This window comes from Lissotriton vulgaris, chromosome 1_1 (genome assembly GCF_964263255.1).
Source record: "Lissotriton vulgaris chromosome 1_1, aLisVul1.2, whole genome shotgun sequence".
NCBI classification, from domain to species: Eukaryota; Metazoa; Chordata; class Amphibia; order Caudata; family Salamandridae; genus Lissotriton; species Lissotriton vulgaris.
Genome location: NC_141685.1, coordinates 1414890102 through 1414905802, shown reverse-complemented (window position 1 = coordinate 1414905802; position 15701 = coordinate 1414890102). Strand labels below are relative to the sequence as shown.

General features: G+C 39.4%; 1 protein-coding gene across 1 annotated transcript in view; it reads left to right on the top strand.

The window, feature by feature from the left end:
* The window catches only part of LOC147750621 (uncharacterized), a 920203-nt gene that overhangs the window by 876807 nt on the left and 27695 nt on the right, over nt 1-15701 (top strand). Inside the window, exons 36-38 of the mRNA XM_086929808.1 lie at nt 2814-2870; nt 4683-4739; nt 14859-14915. Of these exons, the coding sequence (XP_086785934.1) occupies nt 2814-2870; nt 4683-4739; nt 14859-14915 (171 nt within the window). The remainder of the gene's footprint in view (nt 1-2813; nt 2871-4682; nt 4740-14858; nt 14916-15701) is intronic.

The window sequence follows — 15701 nt, the reverse complement described above, 5'->3', positions numbered from 1 at the left end:
TAGTGTAGCTTAGTTAGAGATGTATGTCATAACTAATTTTTAAATACTGACTTCTACAAACATTTGGACAATTAACAGAGCATAACCCTGACTTTGTCAAAGATTGTTATTTATGCAAATAATTATCCAACAATCTTTACTTCTTAATTGTATAATTATGATCCCAAAAGCTAACTCAGCGTTAGTTTAAGAGAAGTGACATTATTTTCTACAATCTATTACATTTTACTTGTGGCTCATGAGAGTTGTATGTAGAGTTTACCCTAGACCCTTGAGTTCACGTTAGCCTCCTTTCGTTTGTTTAAAGGATTGAACTTTGAAAGTTGTTTGTTCTTTGATATATTCTCATCACAATGAATAATCACTAACCACATCTACAGAATACACTCGTACTAGATTCAATGAATCATATGCAGTTCAACTATTATTGGCTTATTTGTTTCATAGTTCTTTTGGCATAAACAAAAGCAAACAAGTATTATAAATAATTATTATGGCATAAACAAATATAGTAAATAATCCATCCATTAATGTCATATAGCAAGCTCTAAGTGATGAATAAATTGGAATCTCATTAGAACAAATTTTGAATGGATTTGTTATTGGAGAAAGGAAAACCTTATTAGAACACTATAAATATGTGTAATTTGAAGTACAGGAACATTCTACCATAAAGTATTTTTATTAATGATATTTTCTGAAAAGTGTATTTTTTTATTTAAACAGCTGCACTTGAATTAGCCTGATATCCTTTATTTACAATAGAGTGAATCATCCTCCTTGAGAACTACTTAGGTAGTAGTTTATCGAAAGAGTCTGTAGGAATCATTTTTAATTAGGATAGCAAATTATTTAACTTTAGCAATATTTTATCAATAGCCATGACAACTCCAACAGATTGCCTTTACCTTTCCCTTCTTTCCCTTTAAGAGTGCTGATTTCTTACATATTGGTCCTATTCAGTCCTTTGCCTTGCCATCTCCATTCTCAGTCTTTCTGTGGGGAAGGAATATGAGTCCAGAACTAATATTACTTACTCCTATGATTCCATTTATATGCATCTAAGGTCTAGCTAGTAGGTTCACAAACATCTAAGTATAATACCTCACAGTACCATGTGGTGTAGTTGATATGACATGATAATGCAAAAAATAGTCTGAATCCAGTGTAGCACCAGGAAGTATGCTCTCATAAGAAATGTGAGTATATAGTAAACACCATAATAACAAATATTACCAAAGGTAAGGAATATGTTCTGTGAAGGTTGAGGTGAATTTACACATTACAATGCTGAAGCAATGCTATGAATTTTCACATTTGTCACCAAGAGACACTTCTATCAAATAGGATGCTTAGCAACTTGGATTTGCAAATAATATGTCCTGGTTTTAGATTATGAGAAAAATTGATCCTTAATTATAATCTAATTTCCCCAAATGTAAATTTGGCCCAATTTTAAAGTAGAGATTTACTGTACTAAGCACAATTTAACGACTTTCCGAAAACTTTGCAAAATGAAATACATCTTCATCATTAAGTAAAGGTCCTTTTTCAAGTATTTCTGATATTACACAATGTTAAAATGGATTTTCATATCATAGTCTTAGTTTTACCTCATTCCTTCTAAGCTATGCAACTATACCCCCTCCTGGAACCATTAATGTCCATACAAACATCACTAGTACTTCAAATATGAGCTTCATAGATATATGAAGACTGTTCCAGATGAAAAATAAGCAGCATACTCAAAGATAGATAGATTATATAACGTCCTACCAAATGGCGTATTTTTAAGTGTTGCTAGCACAATTTAAATTTTGCAATTTTCGTTATTCAAGTAGGTTGACTGGTTAGTACATTGTGCCCGTTAAATTTAATTTTCTAAATTTCCAGCTGAGGAAAACTTTACCTAAAAAGAAGGGCTGCAACACTCCTGCACAAAATAAGATTGTGTTCTTGTACGTAAATTATTTCATTATAAATATATTAACCTCTTAGGTATACTCTCATTACTACAAACAGGACATTGATCGTAGTAACAGAGTTGGTAATTAAAAAGGTTGAAATTCGTGACGTGATTGTCAGCTTGGTTTGTTGTTGGTCTAGTTAATTACTAGCTAAAATTAAATTCAGAAGACATGTTTTCGCACACTTTAAATTCTTTTTAACTATGAAAGTTGAATCTGCTCAATTATAGATAGACTATAACCCATCCTTTAATATAACAAATGTACATCCTCGAGTATCTATTGGATCTGAAAACAGACTTACTGTGATTAAGAGTATGCCTTTCTATCTTATTAAGCAGCACCAAATGTGGGGAAACAATTGACATATCATTATGTATCTATGTATCAAGAAACACACTTCAAAATCATTAGTCATTTTGATTAATATTAAGACCAATGTCTTCATGTGCTTTGTTTTATTTCTGTGATTTGATTATTCAGGAAACGTTGCAATGACTTAATTGCACCATGATTAAAAAAAATGATTGACCTTTTGTAGTATTTAGCAACTTCCTTTCACCAAATAATGTAATCCATTGAAATTTTTAAACCTTAAAATAATGTTTATATTAATTTATATTATTAATATTGCAATTTTGAAATTGTCCTTGTTTTTTGAGACGGGAATTCAGTACTTAGAATATAGCTTTCTTCCATTTACAACATAGGAAGTTTCTAACTAAAATACATATTGGTAACCACAATTTGCCAAAGCCTTCTTTCCTTTATATTAATGACTAAATTATGAATAGTTCTATTTCTATGATTAACTCTCTTCTCACTCTAACTGATTTTCTCATTTAGCAAGTAAACCTTTTACTGGAACCACGGAAGCCTATACAGGCCCAACTGGTACTGCAAGTATGTGTTTCTATTGCTTATGATAAAACAAGAACTGGAGAAGAAATTACAATCTATTTCAATAGCCATAAATGTCAGCTACAATGAAATGTGCTATTCTAGTTGTTGAAATGACTGATTAGTTAAAGTTAGTGTTGGGTACTGCTAAAAAAATGTTAAGAATTGACTCCAAAACCATTTTGTCAATTAGCAGAGCATAGACCTGATTGCATTTCTTTATTTTTATGATTAGGGTACTTTTACTTCTTGATTTGCATAATCTGTACCCCAATTAGAAAACTGGCCTTACTTTGAGGGATAGGGAATGATTGGTTAGAATATTGTGACATCACACTTAATTTTAGGGACAGGAGAGATTAATCAAAATTAAATGTGAGCAACCTATTTTGACTTAATCTGCTGTCCTTTGTTTAAAGGATCTAATTTATAAGTTTTTTTTCTTTGCCGTATTCTCATCATAACACATAATTTGACATACAAACTAAACTTAAAGTTAGACCCATTGTATCCTTCGCAGTCCGAATAATGCAGGGTTATGTGTTTCTTTGTTTATTGCGTAAATTAAAGGGAACAAATATTATACCTAATATAGCTGTGAATGTCATACTGCAAGTTCTAATTGATGAACCAATTGGAATCACATTAGCAATAATAATAAATAGATGTGTCATTGGAAAAGGGAAATAACTTAATAGATCATTGTAAAGTTGTTTAATTTTTAGTACCGGAAGATAAAACCATACAATCCTGTCAATCAATTTTTCAATTATTACGATTACAATTGCTATATTTGAATCCTGGGTTAATATTATTGTAAATCACCATCCTTGAAAGTTTCTTTCTTAATCCGTTCATACAAAGATTCTATGGGAATTGATTTAAATGAAACTATCAACTTGCTTAACTTTAGTAACATACTTTCACATAGCTATAACAACTCCAAAGGATTGCTTATCACTTTCGCTCCTTCCAACCTGGGGATAGCATTCTCTTAATTCTGTTTTTGAAGCTCTACTGTTTTTTGCCACCTACATTGCAAGTTTGTATGGGGGTTGGAATATCAGGAAAGGACTAACATCACTAATTCCCTGGTTAATTTTACGTGCATTGGAAGTCTATTCTGGTGGGGAGGTCACAGAAATCTAAGTATTATGCCGCTCATCACTTTGGGGTGGTGGTGACATGACAGTGCTTGAAAACAAAAATATGAATCCATTCTAGTAACATGAAGTATGATCACATAAGAAATATCTTAATACAGTATTCACCATTGCAAAGAATATTTCCAACACGTATTAACATGTTCTTCAATGGTTAAAGTGAGCTTTCACGTTAAACTGTTGAGTAATTGCTATCCATTTTCCCAGTTTTCACCAGAAGACAATTGAACCAATGAACGAGTTTAGCAACCTTATTTTTGTGAATAACATATCTGGTATTTACATGATTGATTTAGGAAAATAATGTATTACTAATTGTATTCTCATTTCCTCAAAGTGAAATTGTCCTTATTGTGGAGAAGAGATTGGCTATACTGCCCAGAGTGAACAGACTGTCCATAGACTTTAAACACTGTAAAATAGCTCTTTGAGTTTGCCAAATCTTCTTTCATTTACTGAAGGCAATGTACAATGTCAGATTGGATTTTCATTGTAATGCTTCTTTTTTAACACTAAAGCCCCTGCTAAACCACAGAAGCATATACTTGTGTAAATATACTAAAAGCGTGTTTCATCAATTTACAGTAGCTGCAAGAATAGTTCTATTTCTATGGTTAACTCTCTTCTCACTCTAACTGATTTTCTCATTTAGCAAGTAAACCTTTTACTGGAACCACTGCAGCCTATACAGGCCCAACTAGTACTGCAAGTATGTGTTTCTATTGCTTATGATATAACAATAACTGGAGAAGAAATTAAATCTATTTCAATAGCCATAAATGTCAGCTACAATGAAATGTGCTATTCTAGTTGTTGAAATTACTGATTAGTTAAAGTTAGAGTTGGGTGCTGCTAAACATTTTTAATAATTGACTCCAAAACCATTTTGACAAGTAGCAGAACATAGACCTGATTGCTTTCCTTTGTTTTTATTATTAGGCTACTTTTAATTCTTGATTTGCATAATCTGTATCCCAATTGGAAAACTGGTCTTACTTTGAGGGATAGGGAATAATTGGTTAGAATATTGTGACATCACATTTAATTTTGGGGACAGAAGAGACTAATCAAAATTATATGTGAGCAACTTATTTCGACTTAATCTGCTGTCCTTTGTTTAAAGGATCTAATTTATAAAAAAAATTATTTGCCATATTCTCATTATAACAAATAATTTCACATAACAACTAAACCTTAAGTTAGACCCATTGCATCCTTTGCAGTCCATCTAATGCAGGGTTATGTGTTTCTTTGTGTCTTGCATAAATTAAAAGGAACAAATATTATACCTAAAATAGCTGTGAATGTCATACTGCAAGTTCTAATTGATGAACCATTTGGAATCACATTAGCAATATTAATACATGGATGTGTCATTGAAAAAGGGAAATAACTTAATAGATCATTGTAAAGTTGTTTCATTTTTAATACCGGAAGATAAATCATTACAATCCTTTCAATCAATTTTTCAATTATTTCGATTACAATTGCAATATTCGAAGTGTCCTTGTATCCTGGATTAATATTATGGTTGATGGCCATCAACTTGCTTATCTTTAGTAACATATTTTCACATAGCTATTACAACTCCAAAGGATTGCTTATCACTTTCTCTCCTTCCAACCTGGTGATAGCATTTTCTTAATTCTTTTTTGAAGCTCTACTATTTTTTGCCATCTACGTTGTAACCTCGTATGGGAGTTGGAATATCAGGAAAGGACTAACATCACTATTCCCCTGGTTCATTTTATGAGCATCTGAAGTCTATTCTGGTGGGGGGTCACAGAAATCTAAGTATCACTTTGGGGTGGTGGTGACATGACAGTGCTTGAAAACAAAAATCTGAATCCATTCTAGTAACATGAAGTATGATCACATAAGAAATATCTTAATACAATCTTCACCATTGCAAAGAATATTACCAACAAGTATTAACATGTTCTTCAATGGTTAAAGTGAGGTTTCCCGTTAAACTGTTGAGCAATTGCTATCCATTTTCCCAATTTTCACCAGAAGACAATTGAACCAATGAAGGAGTTTGGCAACCTTATTTTGGTGAATAACATATAATTGTATTCTCATTCCCCAAATGTGACATTTTCCTTATTGTGGAGAAGAGATTGGCTATACTGTACAGAGTGAACAGACTGTTCATAGACTTTAAACAATGTAAAATAGCTCTTGGAGTTTGACAAATTCTTCTTTCATTTATTGAAGGCAATGTACAATGTCAGATTGGATTTTGATTTCAATTCTTCTGCCATAACACTATAGCCCCTGCTAAACCACAGAGTCATATACTTGTGTAAATATTCTAGTTGGGACAGTAGTGTCGCCTCCAGGCTCGTTCGGCGTGGCGGACTGTAAGTTTTAGGGCCTTCAATTCCTCATTGAACCAACGGTTGGAGTTGTTCGCCCGTCTGGAGGAAACTCGTCTGAGAGGGGCGACCAAGTCGCAACCTGACAGTTTCATCAATGTACAGTAGCAGCAAGAGGTGGTAAAAAAAACTCTGAAAAAGCCAGCCAATATATACGTAGAATCCTTCAATTTATCATATTTTGAATGGTCGCTACAACAAATACCAAATATAATTTCAGTTTTTCAAGTGAGGTGGTTGATTACAATGCTGCACCATAACATTTACTTTCTTGCATTTTGGACTAATGACAGTCCAACCTGAGATGAAGGATAGCAATCTTGTGCATACATTGTGTGAGTTTTCTGAAAGTATTACATTCTGAAATATATAATCCTCTTAGTTACATTACCATGATCTTAAACATAAAATTGGCTGTTTTGTCTGATACTGGAATTGAAATGGTAGAATATTGTAAAATGGCTATAAGCCCGATACATTGTTAGTATATAAGATTCCTAGTCAAAAGGAAATCCAGCAAGCATATTTTGGCACACTTTTCACGGTATGAATTGCTATAATCTCCAAAGAGCACATGTATTTTATTTCAATTTGATAATTTCAAACATTTTGTTATGACTGTGAATATGGCTGAGATACTCGCCACCCCCTCTCAACACAATCCCCAAGGATGGGAAACCGGAAACGGTTCTGAACTTTTGGAAGACGGGAGGGAGTGACCCTCCCGGCCGTATTTATTAAAATATGAAACAAAATTAAAACATTAAAATAACAGTTTCATATTATGTACAATTTCATTTCCACATTGCGATGTTTGGCTAACCTTAACATATTCTCTAATACAAAGGTTCACCTAGCCGAACTAACATCCTACAAGACATTTAACTTGAAATTGTACATCCTAACGTTTAAGGGCCAACGGCAAGGTCGTAACCGGTGTCAGATCCCTAAACCAGAAATATCCCCCTCACTTGTGAGGGGCGACCGCACAGAGGTGTACCTCAAGTGCATCTACCAATTTCCCTTGACTTGACGGGGGCCCCAATAAACTCGACGCCATTTAAAGGTCGTCCGAGGACTCGTGTGAGGTGTCTAGAAGGTAGCGTAAACCCCCTCCCAAACCCCACACAACTTACCACATCTGCCGTCGCAGATGTCCTGGCCCCGGGAAATTCCCCAGGAGGGGGCTGTAGCCCCTCCTACCCAGGAAGGGGCCTTGACCGCCTTTCCTTTCCTTTCGGCGGCCCATCCTTAGAAGGGACCGCCTCCCCGTTGAGGGGCCAATGGCCACCTCCCCCGAGCGCTCCCATCCGTAATGGGTGACGCCCACCCATAGGGATCTTCCAATTACTGCTCACCGATCATGACCTTACCGCCACAGGCCGGATAGTTGACCGGCTATCCGGACCCCCCCACCACACTCCTGCCTAAAGGTCATGTCATAAAGTCTTTAGCCAAGCTATCAGGTCTCCTATGAGTAACTCGTTCCCCATCCGGGACAAATGAACACCATCCCCCAAATACATACTGTCCCCTGTAATACAACCATGCGGAACAGAATGCAGTGTACTTGAACGGAACAATCTACCGTACTCACTTTATTATTAATTTTTCTTACTGAATGATTCAGAGCAGAAACCGAAATACCCCCCCGCCACACTTTCCGTGGGATCATATGGGACCATGCAATTGTGCACCCTGGAACTCTTCTCGCTAACCAACTTACAGTGGATAGCATCGCCTCACGAAGAAGTCGTCTACCAGTGGTCACCAAATCGTTGCCCCCAAGATGTACTATATCTACAGACGGCGGTGACCTTGTCCGCCCTAACAAATCCTCGAAAAATGATTGAAACTGGTCAATACAGAGCCCGCCCTTTCCGTAGAAGGACACCCTGTACCCGTATTCCCCAGCCACGTGAATCATGTCACCTGCTTTGAATACGTCCGCGGCACGCCTCACGTATGAGTGGCCCACGACCCACACCTCCTTTTTCACAGCCGGTGATGCTGACCGCTGGCCCCCCGGTGTCGAGTCGACTGCACAGTCCGCCCCGCCTCGCAGGCTTGCGCAACTGAAAACCAAACAAAACAAGAAGCGTGAGTACATCATTACAGCTTCACAACATATGCAACCGCACATACCTCTTATAAAAGTTCGAGGACCAACGCCCCACACGTTTTACTTGTTCTACATTCAGACCCCTGGCTGTAGCCTCTGTAGCAGCCCCTATCCGAAAGGAATGGGTCCCAAACTCGCCGGGGTTCAAGCCCGCGGCCGAAATCGACATCGCAAGCACCCGCTGGAACTGAAACCTCGTCAGTGGGGTGGCGTCAGCGTGTCTCAACAAGGTCCCCCCCCATGATGCCACCCTTTGCGCCAAATATTCCTCCACGCACACTACAGGGCACATGGAAGACCCGGGAATCCTTTGTATGATTATGCCGTCCCCAACCGCACCCTGATCGGTCTTGGACTTGACAAACGAGACAGTCATTGTCTCCCCCCTGACCTGAACGTGCTCTCGGCACAGTCCCCCCATGGCATCCTGCTTGTTCTTCGCCACTAGTTCGCTCACCCGCATAGCCCCATGGAATGCTAGCGCAAAAGCGGCTCGGAATAACACTGTTTCATACTGGGATGAGCACGTTGCAGGAAGTACAGATAATAACAGGGCCAACCTATCCAGACCTATCGGGTGCCTTTCATCTACTCTGCGACCCTCAAGGCGTTGCCACCCACGTAGCGCTTTTTGTACAACGAAAGACGCAGTCGGGTCCTGGATCCCATGAGCCCTTGCCATAAAGGAAATGGCTGCCCGGTGCCTCTGGGCCGTAGCCACTGATTTGCCTGCCTGATGTAAAGACAGCAAAAATTTCACTACCAACTCCTCCTGGCCCCAAAACTCCCCTCTAGCAACCCCCAAAAAGGCCCAATAGGAACGGAACGCCCCTTCATATGCCTTCCTCGTCCTGGGTGCTAAACTCTCTCCCACGAGGTTTTGTAGTTCGGGGCACCGAGAGACCAGAGAGCTTCGGGAAAGGGTGCCGCCACCGGGTCCGCTGTGGGCAGAAAACCCCAGAAGGCCTGCATATGAAAACGAGAAAGCGCATCTGCCGCTTTGTTCATTACCCCCGGCACATGTCTTGCCTTAAATAGCACATTCAATTGCATACACAATAACACGATTTCTTTGAGCAATCTCAGAATCCATTTGCATCGTGCTGCCTGGCTATTGATACACTCAACCACGGTCATGTTATCAGACCAGAACACCACAGAGTGATCTCTGAATCCCTCGGGCCAAGTGTGCAGGGCCACCAGAATGGGGAAAAGTTCAAGAAAAGCAATGTTACTTGTCAGTCCACACTCATGCCACCACGACGGCCATTTTTGAGCCGACCATTGTGTGCCGAATATGGCACCAAAACCAACGCTCCCAGCCGAATCTGTCCACAGCCCCAGCTCCTCGGAGGACACCGCCGGTTTGTTCCAAACAATTCGACCATTGAAATCCGCCAGAAATGCCAGCCAAATGCGCATGTCCTGGCGAACCTCTGCCGATAGCCTCGTGCGATGGTGACCCTCCTTTAGGCCGACCATGGCTTGCGCGACCGAGCGGGAAAAGGGGCGGGCCATCGGCATTACTCTCAGGGCAAAATTCAACTGGCCCACCAATTGTTGTAATTGATGCAGTTTAACCTTAGACTCACTAATACACATTTCAAGGGATGCCCTGAATTTTAACACTTTTTCTCTTGGTAATCGAAAACAGCCTTCCTCTGAGTCGAGCTCGATCCCCAGAAACTCGAGGTAAGTCAAGGGACCCACAGTCTTACCCGGTGCCAATGGCACACCAAAATGATTCATTAAGACACAAAATTCGTTCAAAGCCTGTCCACATTCTGGATCCCCGGCTGCCCCCAGAAACAAAAAGTCATCGAGATAATGCATAACATGTTGAAAACCCGTCCTCTTTGTGAAGACCCATTGCAGAAAACAACTGAACTTTTCAAAATAGGCACAGGATACAGAGCATCCCATTGGCATACATCTATCCACGTAATAGTGACCCTGAAACATGAAACCAAGGAGACGCTGATCGTCTGGATGTACCGGGAGCAACCGGAACGCTGACTCAATATCTGACTTTGCCATCAGCGCACCGGGCCCTAGGCGATTCAACATGGCGACGGCCTCATCGAAAGATGCGTACCGCACCGAACACACTTTCGGGTCTATCGCATCATTCACGGAAAGACCACGTGGGGCTGACAAATTATGTATCAGCCGAAACTCACCCGGGTCCTTCTTGGGGACCACCCCTAAAGGGGAACAAACAAAGTTAGGCATTGGTGGCACATCAAATGGACCGGCGACTCGACCTCGAGTAACCTCCTTCCCAATCTTTTCCTGTACCACGGTCGTATGTTGTAAGACCGACAGTTGGTTTTTACACTTTGCTACACCCTGAAAATCCCCCACCGGGATGCGGAAACCATATGAAAACCCGTTCCGCAACACCCCAGCGGAAGCATTATCCGGGTATTCGTTGAGCCAAGGAATCATTGCCATGGTATCAATCGGAGTAGGTAAAGGCGCCCCTCGGACTATTTCAGACCTGTTTGGCGCTTCCCCTACCACCGTTATCACCCGTTCTGGCTCTGCACATGGACTCAGGATGGGATGGCTGCCCACACCCTCCACATTCGTGTCTAAACTTGCATGACCCCTGGGGCCTCGTACATTTACCCCTGTTGAAATTCCAACAAATCCCCCTCTTACCTGCACTGCCATTCGGCTTTGAGTGATAGTCGTTACCTGTACCCGACCGAAAGGGTGTCCCAGCGTATTGGCGGGAGGATTCACCCCCGCTACTACCTACCAATGGTACTTTTAACATTCCTGTACTCTCCATTTTTGACCATGAAACGGAGTCGTAACAATCCCAAGTCAAGTTTTTGTCGTGCTCCTTCGCCTTTCTAAAAATATTATCGTAGCAGAACCACTGATTGCCCCCATATGATACGTAATACTCCATGATCCGTGACTGATAAATAGGCAATTCGGTCAGCAACTCGGGCCTACGTTCGCCCATGATGGAGGTAAAGATCCCCCATGCCCTGCCCCAAGTGCCAATATTTTCATCGACCTTAAAGGCGGCCATTTTTGCGCGCCAAACACTCGGATGCATGAGCTCCTTCTGGCTCTTAACATGCTCCATCTCATAATGGTCGGTAAGCAAAGAAAAAATGTTTACATACTCATCCGCCCACATCTTTTCCTTAATTGCCAGAGGAACATGCTGACCCACCTTCTCCCTTCGTGAAGGTGCAGACCCCTCCCTCGCAATCGGCAATGGCCGCTTACCCGAACCAGAAGCTGCATCTGCCGCCGGACCTGGGCCTGTTGCTCTTTCTGCCGCCGGAGACAGCGGGGTAACTGACGGTGGTGCCTTCGCCGCCTCCCTAGTTTCACGCAGTTGTCTCATTAACACCCGGGCATCGTCAGCCGTGGCGCCCTCGCTATCTTTCCCCAACCACGCTGCCAATTGTGCTGCCAACTCGGGAGGCATATCCTCCCCGGATACGGGAGTGACCACCACGGGGATCGGATTCCCCTCCTTCGGCACTGGAGTTGGCTCTTTAAGTGGGATATCGGGGACCGGGGTTTCCCCCCCAGCTGCCCCCCTTCTGGGCCTCTTGCCTTTCCCTCCGGGGGCTGCTCCCAATAAAGGTCGTTTCGGTCCCCCTTCCCCGTCCTTAGCTGCCATCTGTTTCTTCAGATCGGTTACTTCTTTCATGAGCATGCGGAGCATCTGATCGGTACTGACTCGCTTTCCGACTTTCTTGGGCATTCTCCGACAGAGTATCTGTAAGACAAAAAGAAAGATTACTACGCTCAAAATTGGCTCTTCGTTCCGTCTCGAGCTCACGTGCAGCGAGGAGGTGCAGCTTCAGAGCACAGGAACAAGAGGATGCTTCCCTGGCTTGTAGCTCCTTTTATCCGTCTTCAGGGCGGGCGTAAACCCGCCCCTGCCTGCCCCAAGGGCGTGGCCGGCCGCGTCAGTGTCTAGGCCAGCCCACTCCAGGGCGGGAAAAGGCGCGCCCCGGCTACGCCGCTTCGGGCATACCAGCCGAGTCGCGCCTCCCCGCCCAAGATGGCTTCCCGGGGGGATCGTGGTACTCCACCATACGTTCGGGGGGACCGAATGGTCGCCCCTTTCCATTCGCACTCTAGTTTCCAAAATGATTGTCCTCCTATACTATTTAGCATCTTCATTTCAGCCACAAATGTAATTTTTTTTAAATTAAATAATAAACCATAACAAATATATAAATGTACAGTATTATAGCAAGTATGATATTATTCTTTTTTTAAGAAATGGAATTCAGTAGTAAACACATTGCCTCATAACTGGAGATTTTTTCCATTTATACCATAATAACTTTGTAAATAAAAAGAAACCTAGAAAACCGATTTACCAACATCTTGTTTCCCTTATACAAATGAGTACATTATGAACATTTTGATATTTTAGCTTAGCCTTATTCTCACATTAACCTATTTTCTTATCTGGCTTCCACAATTCCTATGGAACCACAGAAGTCTATATAGGCCCAGCTAGTACTGCAAATATTTGTGTTTGTGTTGCTTTTGGCATAACAAGGCCTGGAGGAGCAATTACCATACATTCTATAGCCCTGCATATCAACTAACACACACATGTTATTTTAGTAATTGAATAGAATGGATTAGTTAGATATGTGTGCCATATCTAATTTTGTAATACTGACTTCCAAATACATTTGGACATTTAACAGAGCATAACCCTGAAGCAAGTCAAGCATCAGGAAGTATTTTCTCATACGAAATGTGTGTATATAGTAAACACCATAATAAAGAATGTTACCAAGATAAGTAACATGTTCTTTGAAGGTTGAGGTGAATTTACACATTGTAATGCTGAAGCATGGCTGTGATTTTTCATATTTGTCGCCGAAAGACACTTCAATCAACTAGGGAGCTTAGCAACTTGGTTTACAAATAATATGTCCTGGTTTTAATTTACAAACATCATTAATACTTAATTATATTCTCATTTCCCCAAATGTAAATTTAGCCCTGCTTCATGGCAGAGATTGGCTGTACTAAACACAATTGAACGACTATCCAGAAACTTTGCACAATGAAATATATCTTTCTAATTATGTAAAAGTCCTTTTTTAAATTATGTAAGATATTACACAATGATTCATTGTATTTTCTTAGTGTGGTCTTATTTTCACCTCATCCCTACTAAGCTGTGCAAATAAACCACCACCTGGAACCATCAAAGTCCATACAAACGTCACTAGTACTGCAAATATGTGCTTCATAGATATATGAAGACTGTTACAGATGGGAAATAAGCAACATACTTTAAAATAGACAGATTATATAACGTCCTTCCAATTCCTGTATTTTTAAGTGTTGCTAGCACAGGTTAAACTTTGCATTTTCCATTTTTCAATTCAGTTTACTTGTTAGTACATGGTGCCCTTAAATTTAATTTTCAGCATTTCCGGCTCAGGAAAACTTCACCTATAAAGAAGGGTGGCAACACTCTTGCACAAAATAGTGTGTTCCTGTACTTAAACATTTAATTATAAATATATTAACCTCTTAGTCATACTCTCATTACAACAAACAGAGTTGGTAATTAAAAAGGTTGACATTTGTGATATGATTGTTAGCTTGGTTTCTTGTTGGTACAGTCAGTTTCCAGTTAAAATTACATTAAACAGGCATGTTGTGGCACACTTTAAATTGTTTTTAACAATGAAAGTTGAATCTTCTCAATTATTTATAAGCTATAATCCATCCTTTAATATAACAACTTTATATTCTCATATATCTATTGAATCTGATAGCAGACTTACTGTGATTAAAGTATGCCTTTCAATTTTAATTAAGCAGCACCAAACGTGGGGAAACAAATAACATATGAATATGTATCTATGTATCACAAAACAAGCTTCAAAATCATTAGTCATTTTGAATTACTTTTAACACCAATGTCTTCATGTGCTTTGTCTTATTTCTGAGATTTGATCATTTAGAAAAGGTTGCAATGACTTTTAATTGCACCATGGTTTAAAAAATGATTGACCTTTTGAAGTATTTAGCAACTTCTTTTCACTAAATGATGTAATCTTTTATTAACATTTTTAAACCTTCAAATAATGTTTATATTAGTTTACATTATTATTATTGCAGTTTTAAAATTGTCTTTGTTTTTGGAGAAGGAAATTCAGTACTTAAATAAACTTCTTTCAATTTACTCCACAGGAAGTTTCTAACAAACACATTTTAGCAAACAGAATTATTTATATTAATAACTAAATTATGAATAGTTCTATTTTCTATGCTTAACTCTTTTCTCACTCTAACTGATTTTCTTATTTAGAAATTATGCTCCCTACCGGATCCACCGAAGCCTATACAGGCCCTACTGGTACTGCAAGTATGTGTTTCTATTGCTTGTGGCATAACAAGAACTGGAGGAGAAATTACAATCTAATTCAATAGCCATGAATGTCAGCTACAAAGCAATGTGCTATTTTAGTTGTTGAAGTTACTGATTAGTTAAAGTAAGAGCTAGTTGCAGCTACTAATTTATAATAATTGACTCCAAAACCATTTTGACAATTAACAGATCATATTGCATTCCTTTGTTTTATGATTAGGCTATGAACGTCTTTACTTCTTGCTTTGTGTAATCTTTATTGCAATTGGAAAACTGGCCTTACTTTGAGGGATAGGAAATGATTGGTTAGAATATTGTGACATCACATTTAATTTTGGAGAGAGGAGAGATTAATCTTAAATCAAATGTGCCTAACTTATTTTTATTTAATCTGCTGTCCTTTGTTTAAAGGATTTGATTTAGAATTCTTTTTCTTTGCCATATTCCCATCATAACAAAATATTTTACTTACCAACTAAACCTTAAGCTAGATCCATTGACTCATTTGCAGTCCATCCAATGCAGGTTTATGTGTTTCTTTGTTTATTGCATAAATTAAAGTGAACAAATATTGTACCTAAAATAGCTGTGAATGTCATACTGCAAGTTCAAATTGATGAAACATTTGGAATCACATTAGCACTAATGTTAAATGGATTTGTTATTGGAAAGGGAAAATTACTTAATATATCATTGTAAAGTTGTTTCGTTTTTAGAACCGGAAGACAAAACCATACAATCTTTTAAAGCAATTTTTCAATTATTCCGAGTACGATTGCTGCA